We start from the raw sequence: 22420 nt of genomic DNA, 5'->3' as shown, positions 1-22420 counted from the left end.
GATAAATGTTAACCTCTTTCTATAACTCACATGAATTTCAATTTGTCCTACAGTACCATTATCCAAACAGCAAACTGGATTTAAACTCAATTTGAACTTGGATTTTGCTGAGCAAAAGAGGAGGAACTCACCGGTCCTCACCAGTTTCCACCTGGAGTTTTGCAGTCCCGAGGCCATGGTGACAATAGTGAGGTTGTAGAGGTGGCCAGGGGTCAGCTCGTGAAAAGCATAAGAAGTATCACGCCTGTCCACGTTTGTGTCTTGAACGATGGCCCCTTTATCCATTAGCACCAGCCTGTATTGTTCCACATTCCCAGAACCACGAGACCAGGAAATTAGGAGAGAATTAGGATTGGGGGAAATGCCAAGATCTTTCACTGGAGATGGTACTAGTGGGACAAAAACACACGGCCACAAGGTCATTCATAGTCCCCTTGTAGAAGACAAGAGATAGTTCTTTAAGTTACACTTTATTTATTTATACTCTTCTCCACACTTCACACTTGTATCATAGCAGTTCTCAGTAACGGTCCCCGGACAGTTCACTGGGATCTTCGTTAACCATCTTTATAAAATGCAAGGGCTTTGTGGGCTAAAGGGATATCACGTGTTGCCTGTTTTATAGTGGTTAAGGCAGGTGTTGCCTTAGTGCAGCATGACAAGAAATAATAAATAGAAGAGACAAAGAAACAAACTCCGGGAGATGAAGATGGAAAGAGATAGAAATAGCCGGATAGAATGAGAGAAGGGCCCACCGTGACAGGGAAGTGAGGTACCTCCTAGGAGGGATGTGACATAAGGGGACCCCAAAGGAATTATTTTCTAGCATAGCCAAGAAGCGAAACACTTATTTTAAACCCAGGGGCATTTAGAAGACATCATAACTCGATATCACGAGGATATACAAAGGACGGAAAATAAGTTCTGTGGCACAAATTTGGGAAATGAAAATCTCGTTTTCCTGGATTTGAACTAGACAGACCCATAGGGAGTATCTATTTTAAATTAGAGAAAATTCTGCTTTGAGAGAAATCCTGTGACTTGTTCAAAATCACCTAGCAATGTAGCGGTACATTCACACACCCTATGCCGGTCCAGTCTTCTCTCTCTATTAAACCTCCTCTCAACATATTATTTGCTTTATTCGTTTATGATGGGTGGCATTTTTCCATTTCTTGGATAGCATATAATTTTGAAGGGGCCAGAGAGGGCTGGGGAGTGTTTGCTTAGCATGCAGGAGTCTCTGGGGTTTCATCCCCAATACCATCAAAAAGAAGAAAAACCAAAAACATACTGCTGACTATTAACCACAGACAACACCAGTCTTACCTGTAGAGCCATTGATATACACCGGAAAGGAGCGCTTTTCTCCCGAAACAGCTGTGATGGCAACTTTGTAACTGTTACCCTCAGTGAGGTTCAGAAAAGTATATTCACTCCAGGTGGTACTTTCTTGAACTTGGACTTCTTGTATCTTTTGATTGTTATGATCAAATAATTGCACCTCATACCACGAGACTTTTCCAGAAGAGGGAGTCCACCGGACCTGCAGGGTCGTTGATGCTCTCTTCTCCGGGTTTACTTCAAATTTGGCAGGAGGCAAAGGATCTGCAAACAGGCATCAAAGAGAAGGCAGCATGAGCGCTTTGAAAGTAGCTGTTGATGCTGCTGCAGCCCCAGGTTCAGGTTCCTTACAAATGTAAAGAATCTGCTGCTGGGGGGAGGGAGGGGGGTGGGAGTGGGATGTGGGTGAGATGGAGATCAATGGTGTATTGCTGTACTTGCAAACCTCTGCGTCATTTTGCAAAGACACATCTCTTAGGGACTAGAACTCCCATTTCTGAGAAAGCCTTTTTATTAAGGTAGATATCTGACTTTGAACATTCAGTCAAGGCTCTGTTTTCTTTGACTTGCAAGTTCAGCAGGTGTTGAGACACTGACATCCATCCATCATGTGCTTGGTTCAATCCTGAAGCTCCATCCAGAAAATACAAACTATTAGAAGATACGAGGAGTCTGAATTTGTGCTCAGCTTTTCCTCGGTTGTACATTCTAGGTGCCATGGACATACATGCCTTTGGATAGCTTTTAGCTATTAGGTAATCACAAAAGACACAGATTTGATATTGATCCTAAAATAGACTTGCTTACCAAAATCGATGCTCCCAATAGCTGGGATTACCAATAATCCCTATGTTTTTAAAATCTTAGTTCTGGAGCACGCTGGAGTTGCCAGAGCTGGTGGGACGGGCAGGGTTTTACACCTAACATTTAACTTCATGTCAGTTCTCTCAGGGACAGTTGAGGGAGCTCTGCTCAGCCCCTTCACCATTGAATGCTGACTCTTCACCATTGAACTTGAGTCAGGATCAAGAGCATATTCTGGGACTGGGGACTAGGTCAAAGGTCAACAGTATTTCATGAACAGCTATTCTTTAGGTATAGTGGGGAGTGGAAGAGAGGAAGTTAGGCTGTCCCTACTTCACACGCAGGGAGCAGAGCCACTGTGAAACATCTACCTGAGAAATCCTGGATAGTTTTGGCCCCACACTTCTGAAGGAGATATTGGGGAGCAATCAGGTCATTTGGCCACCTCTCGATGGGCCGTGTTTTGTTCATGGTACCAAGAATTATAGACCTTATAATAAAAGTAAAGTTTGAAGAAGACACCTGTTTGCAATGAACACAACTCCAAGTAAGCTATTGAAATTCTCTATTTCAGTGGCATTTGTGGGCAGGCGGTTTATATGACTGCCTATGAGTGAACAACACATGCTATGTGAAATACAGCCTGTATGACCCAATGCCTTTATGTTTCATGCTATTATTTATGTAAGCTCATCATTCTGTAAAAATTAAATATGCCATTAATATGTCAATAATTATTAAAAGTACAAAGAATAGTCAACAAGTAAACCAAGGCAATGTCTGAGAGAGAGAGAGAGAGAGAGACAGAGACAGAGACAGAGACAGAGAGAGACAGAGAGAGAGGCAGAGACAGAGAGAGACAGAGAGAGAGAGACACACACACACACACACACACACAGAGAGAGAGAGAGAGAGAGAGAGAGAGAGAGAGAGAGAGAGAGAGAGAGAGATTGACAGCATGAGCCCAGAGCACAGGGGAGCTTGAAGACAAGCACAGGTCACACTGCGCCTCAACCCCGTGATCACCTGTAGGTTTTATGCCTTAACACTCGGTGACTTTGAATCTGGCTCTCTGGCTTGGTGGTCCCATACTTGAACAATCTGGAATGCTCACAGTTAACTGTCATTATGTCCCTATTCCAGACTGACTTATGTGCTGCAGAGCCAGTGACGCAGAATCCTAGAAAGCTCGGATTTTGGAACTTGAAAGAGCTATGTTCAAATCTTGGCTCCAGGGCATACCACTTAGGTGACACTCGGTATGTGTGGCACTCCATTGAAGCTTCTATCTCCCTACTTGTCTGGAGTGTAATAATAAATAAATAAGTAAAGAAAGAAATACATAAATAATGATAATAATAAATACCAGAGATTCAAGGAATTTTGTGAGTAAACCAGATATAGAAGAGATTTTACCTAGCACGTAGTGGGTACTTGGACTAAAATCTTATTTCTGTTTCATTTATCAAAGAAATAAATGTTTTCTTCTGAATCACTGATAACAAGGAGGCAAAAATAAAACAATTTTTTTTCAAACTAAACTGATAATATCTTCAGTGGCTTTGTTATAAGAAAAAGTCTTGGTAAAATATTGGATATAATTTTCTGACTCTTAAGTTCAAATAAAAACTTTCCAAGATGAGTTTTATTCACAGGTGTTGTTTTTGTTTTTGTATAATAGAAAACTAGAGTTTTGGGGGGAAGGTGATGAGAATAAACGCTACTTAAATTTTTTATTCTTCAAAACGGATACCATATTAAAAGGAAAGGAGGTGATTTCTTCTCACACAAAGTTTTTTAGTTACCTGGCAAGAAGAAGGTATCCATCGTGAGTTTCAAATGGCCAGCGAGCCTTGAAAATAACATGGTGGGACCAAGTGGGAACATTTTTGCTGAAGCAGCATTTTAAGGACACAGGTGAAGGGGATAATTCACCCAGTGCTAGTTCCATAGAGACAAGTCTCGCCATCTATGTCTACTGCCAGGCCAGAGAAAGGTTCAAGAAAATGTTATGACCAGTATAATCTAAATATACAGAATCTGCAAAATATGAGTCGTAAAAAATGAATTTAAGGTTGCGTGCCTGGAGGTTGAACTTCAGAAATGCAGACTTTATCTAATCTCTCTGAGCCAGAAAACAAAACAGTCAATCCTTTGTACATCCGGCAGAACAAAGAAACAATGTAACTGGGAAGTGCCGGGGCTGCGAGAACGGGCCCTGGAAACAAACACTTAAAACCCCATTTAAACTGTGATAAAGCCGGGTGCTGGCAGTGGTCCACTCGGCTCTGAGTGCTCTAGAAGCTAGGGTTGGTAGAACACCACAGTATCAGAAACATTTCAATTATAAATCAGATGCTTCTACTTGGGGGTACAAAGCTTCTTTGGCCTGGGTCAGTATGTATGATGTGTGCACATGTGTGTGCATGTTAGTGTGTGTCAGAGCTAGTGCACACGTGTACTGTGGCGTGTATGTGCAGGTTACATGGAAACCTTGGGTACTGGTGTATTCCACCTTGTTGGAAATGGGTTTTCCTTGTCACTGGGTTCACCAGGCTGACTGGCCCAAGAGCTACCTGGCATAATCCCTTCTTTGCTTCCTCTCTGGCTCTGGGAGCACTGAGTGTGTCCCCGTGCCTATGTGTGTGTGGATTCTGGGGATTCCAGATGAAGCCTTCATATGTGTGTGAAAAACACTCAATCCACTGAGCTATCTTCCAGCCCTAAATTCCATATGTATGTGTGTGTGTATGTATGTTGTGTGTGTGTGTGGGGGGGCAGATTTTAATGTTTGACAATTCAGTTATCTAACTGCCAAGCCAATTTTTCTGTTCTCAAAAGGGAAGACAAAGCTTGGCAAAATTCCTAAGCCAAAATGAATTATGTTTTCCTTAAAAAAAAAAAGTCACCGGAAAGGAGAAAGTTCTATTTCTAATGCAAGAAATATTTAATTCTTATAATTTTTAACAGTGAGGTTACTAAAAACATTAGTGTTTATTGATACATGGATCCCTAGGCTTCAAATATGAAATGGTTGAGTTTATTTTAGAAATAAATTTAAACCAAGAAGAGTGCACCCAACCCATGCATCAGTGCCAACAGGGTCATAGGTCCTCTGTTGGATGTTCAGGATGCCATGGGTTACAGTGAGCATCCTCAGTTGGAAGAGAAGCTGAGAAACAGCCAAGGCAGGTACCAGGAGGTGCAGCCAAATATCTGACACCCAGGGGTAGCCTGTGTGCTCATCCCAGATTACAAAATGCTGCCCTGCATTGCATGTTCAGTGTGACCACAACAGAGCCACACGTCCATGGGAGTGACAGACATGCTTGTTTATAGAATTTCTCGGTAGAGAGGATACTCAAACCAAGCAGCGGCAGGGACGACACTCATGTCTACTAACTCTAGGCCTGCAGAACTTGAACTATTGATTTATCTACTATCTTATGAAACTAAGTTGGAGTTGATTAAGGAGTGGTTGTAGGGGCTGGAGAGATGGCTCAGCAGTGAAGAGCATCAGTTGCTCTTCCAGAGGTCCTGAGTTCAACTCCCAGCATGGTGGCTCACAGCCATCTGTAATGGGATCTGATGCCCTCTTCTGGTGTGTGTGAAGTCAGCGATGGTGTACTCAGATGCATTAAATAAATATATGGAGAAGAAGAGGAAGAAGTGGTTCTAACACACAGTTAAGCATGGGCTTTAAGAGTGTGGGAGAGACACATAGAAGACAACAGCCAGAATCATGCCCAGGGTGGATGCTGACTTCTCAAGTCTTCCCATTGCATCGACTTAAGTGCCTTATCTGTTCCTTTCTCCTCTAGATTTATTGTGTGTCCCTGAGGTCCTATCGCTTTGTGCTAGATTACTCGAGATGTTGAAGCCTTGCCTCTCTTTCATGTCTTTACTATTGTCAGTTTATTCCAGGTGGGCCTCACCTATCTACCAGCCTCACCTTCCTTGAAGCTGCAAGAACTTCATTAGCACCCACTGAAGACCAAAGCCTAAGTGTGCTGACGGGCATTCTAGGTTGTCCTGACTCTGGCTTTCTCCCCTCTCCTTAATTTTATCTTTCTTTACTGTCTCACTCCGTCCCAGGAGACCTTTATGCCAAGTTTTGGTAGATTTACAGAAACTGGAATATCTATCAGTCTTGCTTAAAAGTGGGTGGGTAGCAAGCTTGGTTGACAGCAAGGTATATTTACTTGGCAATTTGTAAAACCGACATCAATGATTCAACTAAAACAATTGGAGGATTGGGTTTTGTTTTGTTTTAATTCATGGAAATCAGGTGAGGGTAGGGCTAGGGCATAATCCCAAATAATACCTGCTACATGTACTTGAAAATGAGAAGGCAAAATATTAGCCTAGAAAAGGAATTTCCCGGGGGCTGGTGAGATGGCTCAGTGGGTAAGAGCACCCGACTGCTCTTCCAAAGGTCCAGAGTTCAAATCCCAGCAACCACATGGTGGCTAACAACCATCTGTAACGAGATCTGGCGCCCTCTCCTGGAGTGTCTGAAGACAGCTACAGTGTACTTACATATAATAAATAAATAAATCTTCGCCATAGACTCATTCATATATTTGAATATTTAAAAAAAAAAAAGAAAAGGAATTTCCCACAGTCCTCAGCACATTTAATAGATTTCTAGTAGGGAGAGCTCCCTTTGTTGTTATTGCTGTTTGACTATCGTCAGTCTTCTTGCTTCCTTTAAGGATGCTGAAATATAGGATGCTGTTATAGGATGCATAATTCTATTGTGCCAATACCATCAGGATGGCACAAGGTATCTGTAAATCTCTAACAACCTAAAAGGCAGTTAGAGCAGTTTCAACAGTCAGAAGCCTCATCATATACCTCATTGCAGACTGACACATCATTCATGTCATTAACCACAATGCAAGCTTCCATATCATTTTCCAGGTCAACACATAAAATACTAAATAGTCACTAAGTGCTAGCCAAGGCCAGTGATCTGTGAATCTCAGACATACACTAGAGGAATACACAGAATAAGATGAATTATCAAGGTGGCTAACTTGTATCTATCCCAACACTGGCATTTATCCTGAGGATGGCTATAGGAAAGGGATTTTAGTCCTTGTTTCTCAATTCCTTACTTTAAATTGAACTAGCAATGTATATTCTTCAGAGTTATACTAAGAGCCAATATAGGTGAAGTGTGAAGGGTAGCCTTGGCCCACGAAGGCCACCTTGTAGAATGTGGTCGGTGTGAGTCTTGTTGCTAATATTGTGTTCCACAAGGGTGATGTCCCCATGCTTTGAGCAAACTTGTCTTAAATTTAGAGATTTTTTTTGTTTTGTTTTGAAATATCTCCGTATACATAGTGAGATATCTTGACGACTGAACCCAAGTCTAAACACAGCATTTGCATGTTTCGTTCCATCTCCTGCACATAGCATAAAGGTAATTTTATATACTTTGGGGGAAAAAAATCCCTGCAGAAAAGGGAGTTTCGTGGCATGGAATTTTCCACTTGTGACATCATGCCAGTACTCAGGAAGTTTCCGATTTGGGAGGATTTCTGATTCTTTTGGATTAGGACACTTGATCTATTCAGTAATAAAGGGAATCGTGATGCTAAGATTGAGAAGCAGAGAATAATATCCAGGACTTAATCAGAAGAGAGACAGCAAAGTCTCCTAAGAACCGGATGAAGTAAGCTCTATTTCTTCACCCCACTGTACAGATGAACAAATAGCCCCAAGGCAGAAGGTGACTTCCTTTACATGTCCTGGCCAGTGAACAGGGGAGGCGCTCTGCCTTCAGAATTCATCTCTTAGCCATTATACAAACTCTCCCTTCTGAGTGCCCACTCCAGCCTCCACGAGATAGAGTCAAATGGTATATTCATGAGAGGCTGAGGAGAGAGAGTTTGAGACCAGCCTGGGTGTACATAGGGAGACCTTGTTTCAAAAGCAAAAACAAAACCAAAAAACATATAATCAAGCAAAACCCAAGAAGTAAAACAAACAAACAAACAAACAAATCATACGGTCAACATAACAGATAGTTTATCCTTTATGTGAACTAAATAAGGAAGGTTTTGTGCCACAAAAAGCACAAAAAAAAAGAAAGAAAGAAAAGAAGGAAAAAAATCAACCAACCAACCAAAAAACCAACCTTTCTTCCTGTAAATAAATAGTCCCAGGCCTTATAGACTTAACCATATAAGAAGGCATGGTCCCCAAATCTTACTGCTAATGAATGATGCCAATGGCTCCCAAGCTGCAGAGTGCTTTGATGCACTTTGATTCCCTGGCTTTCTTATTTCTAAGTTCATGTTCGTTTCACATAGCACAGAAACCAGGAACTTTTTAAAATGACAATCTGTGCCAAACATTTTGATGATAGAAAGTTACAGATAGTTTTCAGAAATAATTTACTATACTTAAAGTTATAGTTAATTTGTAGGGTGAAGCTGCAACCCTGAAATGAGGGTGTATTTGAGAGAGGTGTGGTCTTTAAAGAGGTGAGTAAATTAAACTGGGGTCATTAGGTTGGATCTAATAGGACTAGTGTCCTTTGAAGAAGAGAAGAGAAGAGAAGAGAAGAGAAGAGAAGAGAAGAGAAGAGAAGAGAAGAGAAGAGAAGAGAAGAGAAGAGAAGAGAAGAGAAGAGGGACACAGTCATGCATGGATGGACAGATCTGTCACATTAAGAAAAAAACCTAGGAGTTCAGAAAACCCATAGACATTTTGACCTTTAAATCCTAGCCTCAAGGAATGAGGAAAAAAAAAATCAACTTTGTTTTTAGATCACTCAAGTTTTGGTGTGGCAGCCTTAGTCAATCCAGTACAATAAATAACATTTTGGGATGCAAATAGCAGCTGCTGTAGTAGCTTGAAAATTGAAGTGCCTAAATGTTTTTCATACAGACTAAGAAATTCAGATCACTTGAGGGTGGGGATTTTCGGACATTTTTTTTTCTAGAAAGATGAATAAGTAGCTGAGATTAACAAGATGAGCAGATGAATTAACAATGAATATTCCCTCCCCAGGTAAGTTTGCCACCTCTAGTTCACTGGGCTCAAGGAGATGAGATAATGTGTTGGAAACTGACCACTGCCTCAGCCAACAGTTCAACATCAAAAGTTACAAGTTGTGTTCACAGGAAGGACCTCAGTGTGACTTGCTAAGAACTTGACCTCTGTACAAAAACCTGAAAACCCCAAACCTGGAGCCCCAGGCTAAACCTAAGAAAAGCATCAGCCTTGGGCTAAAGAGCAAGATCTATCTGCCTTGGGCTATAGAGCAAAACCAGGAGGGCAGGAGAGGAAGGGGAGTGGGGTGGGAGGGAGAAGGGGGAAGGGGGAAGGGGGACAGTTGGAGGGGGGGAAGGAGGGAGGGAGAGGGAGAAAGGCATTAAATACTCAAAGCTGTCTGGATTATCAGCAACAAGGAATGTCATGTAGGACCCCAATTAGGATACAGGACCAGGCTAAGGCTCAAACTCACAAGAGATTCAACTGCCTCTGTTCCCCAAATGCTGGGATTAAAGATGTGCTCAGCGAATTTTGGATCTTAATGCTGGTGAAATGAACCAGAATTTTCACAAATACAGTCTTTGAAGCATGCCCACTTATTCACTTGGTATGAGTATTGTGGGTTCTTTTCCTGGTAAATTCACGACTATGCAACTTGACATTCACAACATTCTTGTTGTATTGCTAGTTAACGAGCAGATACACTTGAGAATAGCCCACTATCTTCTTTGTGGTTATGACAGCCTGGTACTCACGGGGCAGGACAAAGTCCTCATTCAGGAATGATGTGTAAGGCTGTGTGCCTTTGTCAGTATAACCTCAAATGCCTGTTCAAGGCTACAAGTTCAGGGGCCATTGTTTTGTACTATGACTTTATAAACCCATCCGTCTTTCTCCCACCATATTCCCTTTGCTATCCTGCACAGTGAATACTTGCTAACCTAAATTTGAATTCAAAATTTTCAAGTCTGATTTGAAATCTGGAATGGAATGCTTACTATTGCTAAGCTACTATTTATTTGATTTTTTTTTTAAATCTGTAAGTCCAGATCTACACAAGACAAAATAATCAAATATTTTGGACTGTCAGTAAAATCCATCACCAAAAATCATACCCGACCATGTAAGCAAGGGCCCGATATCAGTTCATGAGTAAGTCTTGCTTTTGTTATGATTCATGCTAGAGCAATACGGTTGGTAAAAGGCAGCAAAGAAAGAGCTTAGGTTTTGAATGATGTCTTTTGTTGTCTGAAGCTTTGTCTGGGTTGATATTGTGCCAGTTGGCATTGCTTTGGTAATAATAAAATATGATTTATGGATCTCATTGCTATAGCTTAGCAGTCACTATAGAGGAATAATTCATTTTTTTTTCTTAACAAAATAAAAACTTACATGTCTTCAAGACCTAGAAAGTACTACATATAAATAAACCACCACTGAAAATCATCCCCAAAACAATATTTAAAAATATTAATTCAAAATTTTGTATTTAAATGAAATTTTTATCTTAAAGACGTGAAGAATTAGGAGAAAGATCACACCATCGTACACACACAAGCATGGGAAAATGACCATTATGAAAACACCATCTGTAATTTTCATCCTGAAGCTCAGGAAATGTATGGTGAAAACTACCTCCTTAAGAAAAGTAATGAGCCTGGGATGTAGATCAGTTATACAGTGCTTGCCTAGTATGAAGCTGACCCTGGGCTCTGCCCCTTGCATGTACAACCGTCAATATAACATAGATATTTCTTTTGCTTCACCAACAGCCTCTGGACTTGAAGCATCTCCCTGAGTAACAATGAAAGGCTTGTTTTATAATGCTAACATCTATAGTGAACCTTTGCTTAGGATCTTTTGCCCAGAAACCAAATTCTTGGGTTAAACAACTGTCTCCAAGCTCCTTAAAGATTAAGGGTTTCCCTGAAGCTTCTGAAAACGCAGCTACTTCAAAAACAATCTCTCTGCTCCACTAAATACACACTGTTGGTGATACCCTTTCCAGCCTATCTGGAAGTCAAAGGTTTAACATCCTACAGTCATGGAACCATCTTTAATTTCCCAAAACCCAGCAAAGTAATGACTAAAAATCCAGCTGTTTCAACTCCCGGGAAACCATCTAATTTTGTCGCTGATTTTCCTCTTTCTGGCTCCGTATACACACAAGCACATTCTTAACATGCAGCTTATCTTTGCAAATTAAGGTTCCTTTAGTCCTCAGAAATCACCTCTGTGTTTCATCTGCAGTAAGCCAAATGGTCTAAGTGGACATTGTGGCTTTCATTTCAAGGACTCACTGAAATTTCCCAACTCTGCTTGCACTGCCTTTTGGACAGGTGGTCTTCAAAGAGCTGTGGTCATAGAAATCACCTTTGTTCTGGTGGAAATGGGAGGCACCAGTGCGAGAAATGCTTGTGATAGTCCCCATAAATGGGAAGAAGTAGGGCCTGAAGCATAGTCCAGTCTTTCATTTCACAGGTTAGAAAAGTAGTGGTGGTGCACGCCTTTAATCCCAGCACTTGGGAGACAGAGGCAGGCAGATTTCTGAGTTCAAGGCCAGCCTGGTCTACAGAGTGAGTTTCAGGACAGCCAGGGCTACACAGAAAAACCCTGTATTGGAAAAAAAGAAAGAAAGAAAGAAAAAAGAAGAAGAAGAAGAAAAGAAAAAGAGAGAGAATGGGATATGTGTGTGGAGGGGCACAGATTCTTAGCATCCACACACAGAAGGAATAGCCACACATGGAAGGGGTAGCTGAGAAAAATCACAGACCCGAAGTTCAGAGCAACAAAAAAAATATTCTCTACTGTTTTGTAATTCAAGAAATACAAAATCTTTTTTTTTTTTTTGCACCCTCATTTCAAGGGGCTTTTCCAACTTTCCCTATCTTATTCCTGATGATTTTATGTCCTGGTTCATGCCTTATACATATATCCTTAATCATCAAAACTTATTTATTCTCAAAACAGTTACCTAAAATGATCTGACGTTTGACAATTTAATGCAATGGAAGCTCAAACTACATCAATTTAAAAAATTCCCTCTGCTGCCCCTCCCCTCTCCCCCTGAATCTCCCCTCCCCCCCTTCCAGGTGCTGTTCATTCAGCTGCTGTTTAGAGCTTGCTTGACTCTTTAAGAGTCAAGCAAGCTACACTGATCAGAACTCAGCCAACTAGAAGTCATGGTCCAATATCACAGGTTATTCCTCTCTCTCTCTCTCTCTCTCTCTCTCTCTCTCTCTCTCTATATATATATATATATATATATATATATATATATATACACATATATACATATATCATATATGATATAATACATAAAATATATAAATAAGTACACATATCCTTTTTAAATGCCTACAGATCAAAGGAAAGGTTTGGTAGGAAAAGTCAAGTTTCGGCGTAGCGCAGTCTGGCCGTCCATTACACCTGTGAACGCTTTACCTGTCTGTAAGACCAGAGTGCTCTCTTCTCCATCCAGAGAAACAATCCTGAAGTTATAGATGGTCCCTGCTTGTAAATCCTTGGGGTTACATCCGTAGGTAAAGTTGTCTATCCGAATAGGATGGCACCACATGGGCCCCGAGGTATCACTGCTGTAGATGAGGCTAAAGTTACAGGGTGATCCAAAAGTCCTCCACTGGATAGACGCTGACAAGCTAGAGGCCCTGGACTCCAACAGTGTGAAGTTACATTTCACTTGCTCTGCCACTCCAGTCTGTAAAAGAATCAGAGAGCACAGATTAAGTCCATAGCCTGCACTGCCTAGAGATGTCCGTAGCAAGCCCCCCAAGTCACCTGTCCTCACCCCTGGAGTCCAGCTTCAGCTGGCCTCTCATCCTCCAGTCCAGGAAAGGGCCCACGGGGAAAGTGGCTGGCAGGAGACTTTCACACTAGTTGTCCCACCTCCCCCAGGAACAGTTGCAGACACAGGTTGCTTTCTTGACAGCAGGGAGAGCTGTCAGTTTGGTAAATGGTAGGGTTTCAGAGACGATGGATGGATGGCTCTCCCAGATAGGAGGAAAGGAGCAAGAGATTTCTGTACCTTTTTTCCTAGCAGCTCAGCCCCGGAGGCCAGCAACAGGACAGATTCAGTTCTTGGCTGGGGTGGAGCATCATCCCTAGACCTTGCTCTGCCTGCTTACCTGCACGATGCTCAGTGTGATCCACAAGGCCATTAGGGCTCCATGCCTCAGCATCTCGCTGGGAGGCCAGCCAGGACACCTCTGGGTACCACTTGTTGAGCGCTCAGCGCGCCCTGCGGGCGGGCGCAGCGCGCTACCCTCAGGGCTGGCGATGCTCAAGGGCCGTGGCCGCCGCTGCTTCTGCTGCCGCCCCGGGCGGGCAGCGGACACGACAGGCGGCGGGGACCCGCGGCGCGCGGCCCTTCCCACGCTGCCATTCTGACCCGCTCTGCCTCGCCCCCAAAGCCCCGTCCGGGACTTCCGCAATCAAAAGGCAATTTCCTTGTCTCCCGGCAAAGGAACAATGCTCGGGAGAGGGAGGGAGCCCTGAGGAGCCAACGCCTGAGGCTGCCAAGGGGGCCTGAGGCCAGCCAAGCTGCCACCCCTCCCGCCCCCTCTGCCGCCACCCCAGCTCCCCCCCCCCCCCCAACCAAGAATCCCTTCCTGGGCCGCGGGGTCTTGCTTTCTCCTCCTCCTTCACTCTCACTTTTTCCTTCTCAGTGGCCCTTACCCTGTCTTCCAACCAGTAAATAGTGCTTGAGCCCTCTTGCTTTTCAGCCCCCCTCCCTTCTGCACACCCAGAGCCCCCCTCTCTATCTTCCTTCCTATCTTTCTCCAGGACCTCTTTTTTCCCAGGCTTAAACTTGACCCGAGCACATTTCCCTGGGTCGCCCACACTCTTTCCTGTAGCCTTTTATTAGAGGGCTTTAGTCCTTCTCACCTCAAAACACTCATTTGTCACGATGTGTATCCTCTTGACATAACCCAGAGAGAAAAGACCCGCCAAGAGCCAGCCCATCAACAGGAGCGCCATCTCTCCAAGCCACTTGCCCGTTTCTCTAGCACAGGTCTGTGTGTTCCCTAAATCTCAGGCAAATACTGTGAAGCTACAACAAAATATCCATCACCCATGTGCCCCTGCAGGCAATTCCACCGCTGACCATCCAGAAGGGCATGTCATGCCTGCCCCACCTGAGAGAAGAAGGCATTATCAGCTCAGTTCACTGGGAAACACTCCAGGACCTCAGCTTCTTTCTATGCCTTCCAAAGCAGCCGCGGTGTTTTCCACACTAACTGCAAGCGCATTAGAAACTGTCCTATACCCTGTAGAAATGTGTCTAGAAGTGGGTCCTAGATATAACTTCATCCGAAAAGCAAAAGTGCTTAATGGAATGTAGGTAAGAATAGCGAAACTTCGCAGCCACTTTCATAGTTGTAAGGTTTTGGGTGTATAACCCTACTGAAGTATCCAAGACAAGGCAGTCATGTTCGGATTCCCCCTCCCCTGTCCCCCCCCTTCCCCGCACGTCCTCCCCCTCCTCTCCATCCCCACAATTGTCATGTCTGCCTTGGCAACATAGTTGAGATTTCCATGCCTCGACTTTGGTCCAGATGTATTGAGCAAAATAGTTGGAAAGTTGTAACTAAAGTGACCTCTATGCTCTGGCAGGAAGGAACATTTTGAGGTTCTCTGATCTTCTTCTAACTTTGACATATCTTTGTGGTTTTTGCCTTTTAAAAATGCTATATCCCTGAGCTTGAAACATTCAAGAGGTGTGAGCCTGCTCTTGTTCTGACCATTAATAAGCACTCAAAAGTTTTAATTGGTGTAATCAGGGTGGTTGTCAATAACTATCTTGCATGAATTGTTATACTATATTTCAAATCACTGGGAGGAATAAGACATAAATCCCCCCCCACACACAGAGTAGGTAAACATGTTCTTGGCTACTTATGTCTAAGACCTACTTTGAGAAAACGTAGAAAATTTGAAACAAGTGAAAATTACTTCTGTTCCTTTAGAAAACATGCTTGGCACTATATCTTAATGAAAAATGGAGGTTTACCCCATTCAGACACCCGGGTTTTAGAAGCAGCTACACAGAGGCGTGAACTTCCCTTGCAAGTCAGCGAACACCCACCGCACATCAAGCACCTGCATGCTTCGGGGAAAGTGCAGAATTGCCTGTTTCTTCACCCAGGTTGCTTCCCTCACTCACTATATTTCCATTCTCTGCATCTTCAGCGGGGCACTCCTTTCCACCTCCTGTCTCATAGTTCCTTCTCGCTGCCATTAGCAGTATGCTTCTAGCAGTGTGGTTCGTTACAAGCACCAGCTGCCTTGAGATGTTTCTTCTCGGCTTACTCTTCTTCAACATTACCCCTTTCTTACCTCTCTATTTGGGAAACCAGTCTACTTCAGTCGAAGAAGAACAACATTCTAAAGGCTCCATGGAGAGAGCTACTGTAACATTGCAGGTGGGGAAGCAACTTTGCAAACCTTATTCCAATAAGGGTCAGCTTGTTCAGCTGCGGGTGCATCCACACCATTTTACTTTGTTATTTTATTTCGGTTTGTTTTAAAATTCACTCCCCGCGGAGGAGCAACTTACTAACTCCTGATATTTATGCTCTTCCTTCACATTTTTTCTGATGGATTTTTCTGATTGGCAATCTTTCTACTGAGATATACTAAATATTCACTCTTGCACAAGTGCGCGCACGCATACATACACACACACACACACGCATGCTCACATTCACTGACGCGTTGCATTCTTTTTGACCAGTTTCCTCGTGTATCTATTAATCCCTCCTTATGACTTAGATGCTGCTAAAGAGGAGCAAACAGGTCTGTGACATTAACATCTCCTGAATCACCGCTCAGGTGCTCCCACATTAACAGGAACCTGCTAAGAGTGAGCCTAGGAAGTAAGAACTGTCGTCTTTAAATCCATTTTCATTTTTGAGCTATCAAAGATGAACATGTATATTTAGAATAACTGAGTTTAATTTTTAATACCCTTAATATAGCTGAAGAATTCTATCAGTGCACGACAGAGAGGGCCAGTAGTTATAAACATTTCTTTTCCAAAGGTATATAATTGCAGACTTTATTGTTATTCTATCATTAACATCTTTTTTTTCTTGGATATTTTGTTTATTGACATTTCAAATGTTATCTATCTTTAACATCTTAAGGCTGACAACAGAGCTTTCAATACTTTCTGGGTTCTAAATATCCCACAAAAATTAATAGAGAATGAGACAGCAGGGCCAACTTAAACGACTAGGATGTAGGACGTATAGGGGCTAAGCAGGTAAAAGCATTTATTGCTTTTGCAGAAGACCTGGGTTCAGTTCCCACACCCACATGGTGATTCACAACCATCCTTAGCTCCAGTTTCAGGGGATTGGATGTTCTTCTGACCTCACAGGCACCAGACCTGTGTGTGGTGCACATCATATAACTGCAACAAAGCACTCACACACGTAAAGTAACATTCTAAAAAAAAAAAAAAAAATCACAGCTACAGTATTCTTCAAATATGGCTAGAGGATCCAGGAAGCACAGGACACTTGCCCTACTCATGAAACTGTATAAATAGAGCGTGTAAATACGTTGACTTGCTTCTTCTCTGCTCTCTTTGTTTGGAATTCCTCAACTGCCTTTGAGCCCATCATATGGCCCCGCGTTTACTTTAGAAGTCACTGCATTCCAGGAATGCAGACCATTCTGCACTATTACAGCGGATATCATTTTCTCCGAGTCATCAGGAAACCTTTCCCAGACTCCACAGGAAGGGTGTGGCTGCTTCTGACTAGACATCGGTGGTCACTGAATAGTTGTCTTTTAAAAACTGTGATAAAGATTCCTGGTAACAATCCTGTTTGAGTTAACACAGCCGTTACTTACTTACAAATGCACAGCTAAGGCATAGATCTTGCTACATTGTGAACATAGACACAGAGTCTTACACCAGTCACAAAGAATCAAGACCACTATTTGGGAATGGTCACTTGATGCCTTCATATATTCTTCATACTTAGGGGCTTATTGCAAAGAGTCATTGAAGAATGCAAGTAAACAAGTCTATAAGAGGCGTATAGGGCACGGTGTACACGTTCCTGAGCACAGGATCCTCCATCCCCATGGGGTGGGGGTGGGGGGATGTCATCCTCTCAGTCCCTACCTTCCTGGAAACCCTCAACCTCAGATGTTTGCCTTTTTATAAAGATTTCATGAAGGAGGACAGGTTGCATCATTGACCTATGGCAATGAACTCAATCTTCAGCTCTTTCCCCCTCCATGAGACCCTTCCAAGCCATCCTTGATTTCCCCAGCCTTCTCAACCCCATTAAATGTTTTATCAGCCATGCCTCTAAAAATCACTGTGTTCATAAAAGCTTGGTCTGGTTGAAAACAGTGATCCCCTCTCTTTATTCATTTGAAACTGTTTAAGGGACCTAAGTCAAATGTCTTAACAAAATATATTTTAATTATTTTGGTGCTGGAAGAAATTACAAGGACTATAGGAACTGTGAACCAGGAGCTGTGGATAAAAAAAAAAAAAAAAAAAAAAAATCTGCAGTCAGATTGTTCCTTTAGACTTTAAGCCCAATGGGCCCATCCGTGGTCCAGTGCTCCCTCCCCTACACAAGCTTTTGTCAGTGGCTGATAATGCCTGGGTAGAGTTGGGGTGTACTTCCTGCACCCCTACAATGTCAGTTACCTCACAGTGGGGTTAGTTATATGGTGGCTGCACCTATGCTTAATTTGGTTTGAGTAAGGAACAACGTTCTCACATCTCTCCTTATCTCAGGGTGAGTGAGGCCACTCCCCAAGGAAACTCAGACCCAGCAAGTGATGCTCACTGCTTCCATCCCATCTGGAACACATTACTTTTCCTCTGCTCACTAGGTCTCCACTCACAAAACAATGGCACTATGAGTGTGTGCCCAGCACCCCGTTGTAGGCACATTCAGCCCAGCACCCACAGTAGGCACACCCAGCCCAGCACCCGGTGGTAGGCACACTCAGAACACTACCATTATATTTTGTCTTCTATAACCAGTAGCTTTTTCTAAGCATGCCACCACCAGGGTTTATACTATCATAAGAATATGCCTGCTGGGTGGTACACATAGCATCCCTTGATATCTCAATAGGAAGGAGGTGAGCTATGGTAGACCAGATTGACCAGGGTGTGAGTCAGAGAGCTCAGTGGTAGAGGAAGCCAAGTGGACCAGGAAAACTAATCCAAGCCTCTCATTGAATTACTAAAAGGTCATGGTCCTCACACAGGACCTGGCCCAGGCTCTGGCCTATGTTTGAGGACTCCTCCTCTGATGTCAGACATCAAAAGGAAAAAGCATCCTTTATACTTTTCACCTCACAACATACTTGTTCAATTCAGAGCAGCAATGTGTGTCAATGTTCTAATTATTGACGCATTTGAGTACTGTCTGCCTCTTTGGTCTTTTGAAAGGAATTCTCTTAGGACAGAGCATTGTTTTCTCCTTCTGCACACGGTTCAGAATACAGTAGCATCTCAGTAAATATTTTCTGAGGGAATGACTGGATCTTTGTAGCTGCTTGGTAAGTGCTGTCATGTGAATACGTTCTCTGACAAGCTCTTTAAGTATGGCCCTGCCGCATGCTTCCAAATGCTGTCCTGAATGAGAAAAGGAGGATTGGAGAGAGAGAGAGAGAGAGAGAGAGAGACAGACAGACAGACAGACAGAGACAGACAGAGACAGAGAGAGAGATAGAGAGAGACAGAGAGGCACACAGAGACAGAGACAGAGAGACAGAGTCAGAGAGATAGAGAAACACAGAGGGAGAAACACACACAGACACACACACACACACACACACACACACAGAGGGAACAAGAGAAATAGAGAGACAGAGATATAGACACACAAAGCAGGGGAGTGGGAGAGAGAATAAAACAGCAAGAGATTGATTTTGAAGGAAAGATGGAAAAAGTAGAACAAAATAAAAGTGAGAGCAAAAACTGAAGGAAAGAGGAGGAGGGGGAGGAGGAGGGGGAGGAGGGAGAGGAGGAGGAGGAGCATGAGGAGGAGGGGTGTGGTGACAAGGAGGGAAAGGAAGGGATAGGAGGTAGGGAGAAGGATGGAGAGGAAGAAGATGAGGAGGAGACATGCTCCTGTAGGACAGTGATCAGTGCTTATCTGAGAACTTGTTAGGAATCGTATTTTATGGCTCTAGCACAGCCCTAGGAGATGTAATGCAGAAGGTGGAGGAAACCATTTGTTTCAACAAATCCTCTGTGCTATTCGGTGAGGAAGAGCCAATCAAACTCCAATGGCAGTTTGGATTGTTCCCTAATAAATCTTCAACCAAAATTTCATTGTTAGGCGAGTTACTGTTATCACACCCTTCTTAATTTCTCTTAAACGTCACTGACCTCTCTGTTTCTGAGAGGTGACAGAGACTACTTAGAGGGTCTTGAACAATTTTAGAATTTATAAATTGGTTACCTTTATAAGTATCAGGCATGTCTTGATTTTTATAACATCGCATGCAGAATCAAGTGTGGGTGCTAAAGAAAGAAAGTCTTAGAGACACAGCCTACTGTAACATCAATGTTAGGTACAGGACCAAGTCTGGTGTCATTTCTCCTAGGAAGAATTTTTTTCTAGTATTAGGTATCAAACCCAGGACTTTGCACATTCGTGACAAGTGTTCTGCCTCCCGTTTATATTCTAAACCTGTATTTACCTGTCTCTCTCTCTCTCTCTCTCTCTCTCTCTCTCTCTCTCTCTCTTTCGTCATCAGAGGCTTGCCAAGTTGCCCTGATAGCCTCAAACTTGTTCCCTAGCTCAGGAGGAAGGCTTTGAATTTACATCTGTTTTCCCTGGCTTCTGAGTAGAGTAGATGAGTTTATAGACCTGCTCACCAAGTTTGCTAGAAGTGTGCATGTGTGTGTGCATGTATATTCATGTGTGTGTGTGTGTGAACATGCACACAAGCACATTATGTGCATGTATGTGTGCATGTTCATGTGTGTGTTTGCATATGTGCATGTGTGTGTGCTTGTATATGTGCATGTGTGTTCATGTGTATATGTGTTCATGTGTGTGTTTGTAAATGTGCATGTGTGTGTGTTTGTACATGTGTATGTGAATGTGTGTGTGAGCATGTGATGTATGTGCTTGTACATGTGCATGTGTGTGCATGTGTATGTGCATGTGTGTTCATGTGTGTTCATATGTGTATGTGTGTGTGAGCATGTACACTGCCTTCCATCTCTCCCTAGATCCTAACACATTTCTTCCTAACCTCAAGCTTTCCATTTTTTTTTTTTTTTTGTAAAGCTGACCATTGAATCCAATTTGTGTTGCCTGTGTGTCCATGGTGGTGGAGCCATCTATAGGAGGAGCCATTCCCCAGAGAAAAATGACTCTCTTCTACCAACACATCTTCAGTTAGATGTGGGCCTTGTGAGCTCCTCCCTGACCCATGCTGGGCTTTTGATTGCCTTCATCTTGTGCTGGTCTTATGCAAGTAGTAACCATAACTATGTAAAAGAACTTTTTCATTCAAATCTCATGCAATATCTTTTATTTTTATTTTATTTTATTTTATTTTTATTTAGAGACTGGGTGCTGTGTAACCTAGGCTGGCTTTGATCTGTCTTTGTAGCTGAGGATGGCTTTGGACTCTGGCTCGTCCTGCTTGTACCTTCTGAATCGAGTGTTATATGCAAGTACAACCACAGCAAGTGAATGTGGTGCTTAGGACATAAGCCAGGGCCTTGTTTACACTGAACACTCTACCAATGGCACCCCAGTAATTCTTAAAAGAAGGCATAACAACCAGGCAGATGTGTCCAGTAAAACCAATCACAAGATATCAAATCCTTTTCTAAGTTTTCCTTTGTATTGCCTCAGTAGAAAATTGTGGTAAAAGCTAATTAAAATTGTGTTAGCTTTTACTACAATTTTAACCTGCAGCAAGTGCCATGCATTTTAAAAGAGAAGCCCTCGAAGAGAAGAAATCATAATTTTGATGAGCGGTCATATTTTTTTTTTAAAAAAAACACCTCATGACCATCCTGCTTTGTATTTAGAGATAAAGTTTGGAGTACTTAAAGAAGTCTTTCTAGATAAACTTCCTAGATCTCGAGTCTTCAGGAAATAACAAGAACATTTGGAGGGCAGTTTTAGGGGTCGAAAGAGGAGGCATGAACTGTAATTCCCAGCAAAGGGACGGGCGTGTTGGGACCTAAGATTGCTAACAGTAAAATAACCTTCTATGAAGAACACTAAGGCAACTGACGGATAGTAAAGAATAACAGAGTCCGCGGAAGAGAATGTCTTTCTGAGAACCTTCAAACGGCAGCGAAGTCACTCTGCATCCTATCTTGTATCCAAAAGAAGCTGTTCAGTAGATCAGCACTGGAGACATTTAACATCTATCCAGACTCCTGGCCATGCCTCAGTTTTCTGGAAGCAGGGGAGGTGGGGAGAATTGCTATCAGTAAGCTCCACCTGCATTCTTAGATATATCCTTAAGGCTTCTTGGTATTTATTTTCCACACCAATTTCTTATCCTTTTCTCTTTTTGCTTCTCTTTCTCTTTCTCTTTCTCTCTCTGTCTCTGTCTCTGTCTCTCTCTTTCTTCACCCCACTCTGGGAGGAAATGGATTTGAGTAGCTTTCATCCTTGCATTGTAGCCACAGGTAGACAGACATATGATGCACAAGCACCAGGGACCCTCAGGGCATTGCAGGGAAGCACTTCTTCAAGCTCCAGGAACATCCCCAATACCATATCTGAATTTTTGCCTACATCATAGCTGCCACCACCCAACCCAAGAGACAAATCTATTCACACACAGGTCAAGCCAGAGCAGCAAGACTTCCCATAGGACAGTCAGTGTGTGCATGGCTCTTAGGGAGTATGGCTTTATGAGCCAGGCTGTGATATGCACAATGTCTATTCTCCCACATCTTGACAGTAGATAAATAAAACATGGCATAAGATTGACTTCTCAAGAAGAGTAAAGCGGGATTGGAGAGAAAGCTCGTTAATACAAAGTACCCAGTGCTCTTGGAGAAGACTTGGGGGTTCTATTCATCGAACCCATATGATGCTCATGGCCATTGATAATGCTAGTTCTAGGAGATCTGATATCCTCTTTGGGCTTCTGTGTGTACCAGGCACCCATGTGGTACACATAGTCACATGCAAGCAAAACACTCATTCATATTAAGGAAATATATGTCAAACAATTGGTAAAAAGGAAACCTAAACCAACAAGCAAACAA

General features: G+C 42.8%; 1 protein-coding gene across 2 annotated transcripts in view; it reads right to left on the bottom strand.

Annotated features, from left to right (window-relative positions):
* Nucleotides 1–22420, bottom strand: part of Ptprb (protein tyrosine phosphatase receptor type B) — a 112700-nt gene that overhangs the window by 71735 nt on the left and 18545 nt on the right. Inside the window, exons 1-4 of one of the 2 annotated variants that reach the window (XM_021173460.3) lie at nucleotides 13302–13585; nucleotides 12601–12874; nucleotides 1330–1608; nucleotides 132–389 (exon numbers count right to left, since the gene is read on the bottom strand). In XM_021173460.3, the coding sequence (XP_021029119.1) occupies nucleotides 132–389; nucleotides 1330–1608; nucleotides 12601–12874; nucleotides 13302–13355 (865 nt within the window). In that variant the 5' untranslated portion in view covers nucleotides 13356–13585. Of the gene's footprint in view, nucleotides 1–131; nucleotides 390–1329; nucleotides 1609–12600; nucleotides 12875–13301; nucleotides 13586–22420 lie in introns of those variants that run through there. The other variant, XM_029482951.2, reaches the window with a different exon arrangement.

The sequence above is a fragment of the Mus caroli genome, unplaced genomic scaffold, assembly GCF_978045245.1.
Source record: "Mus caroli unplaced genomic scaffold, Mus_caroli_1 scaffold_9, whole genome shotgun sequence".
Taxonomy (NCBI): Eukaryota; Metazoa; Chordata; class Mammalia; order Rodentia; family Muridae; genus Mus; species Mus caroli.
Note: the sequence above shows the minus strand (reverse complement) of the source record. Positions and strands in the feature narration are given on the sequence as shown.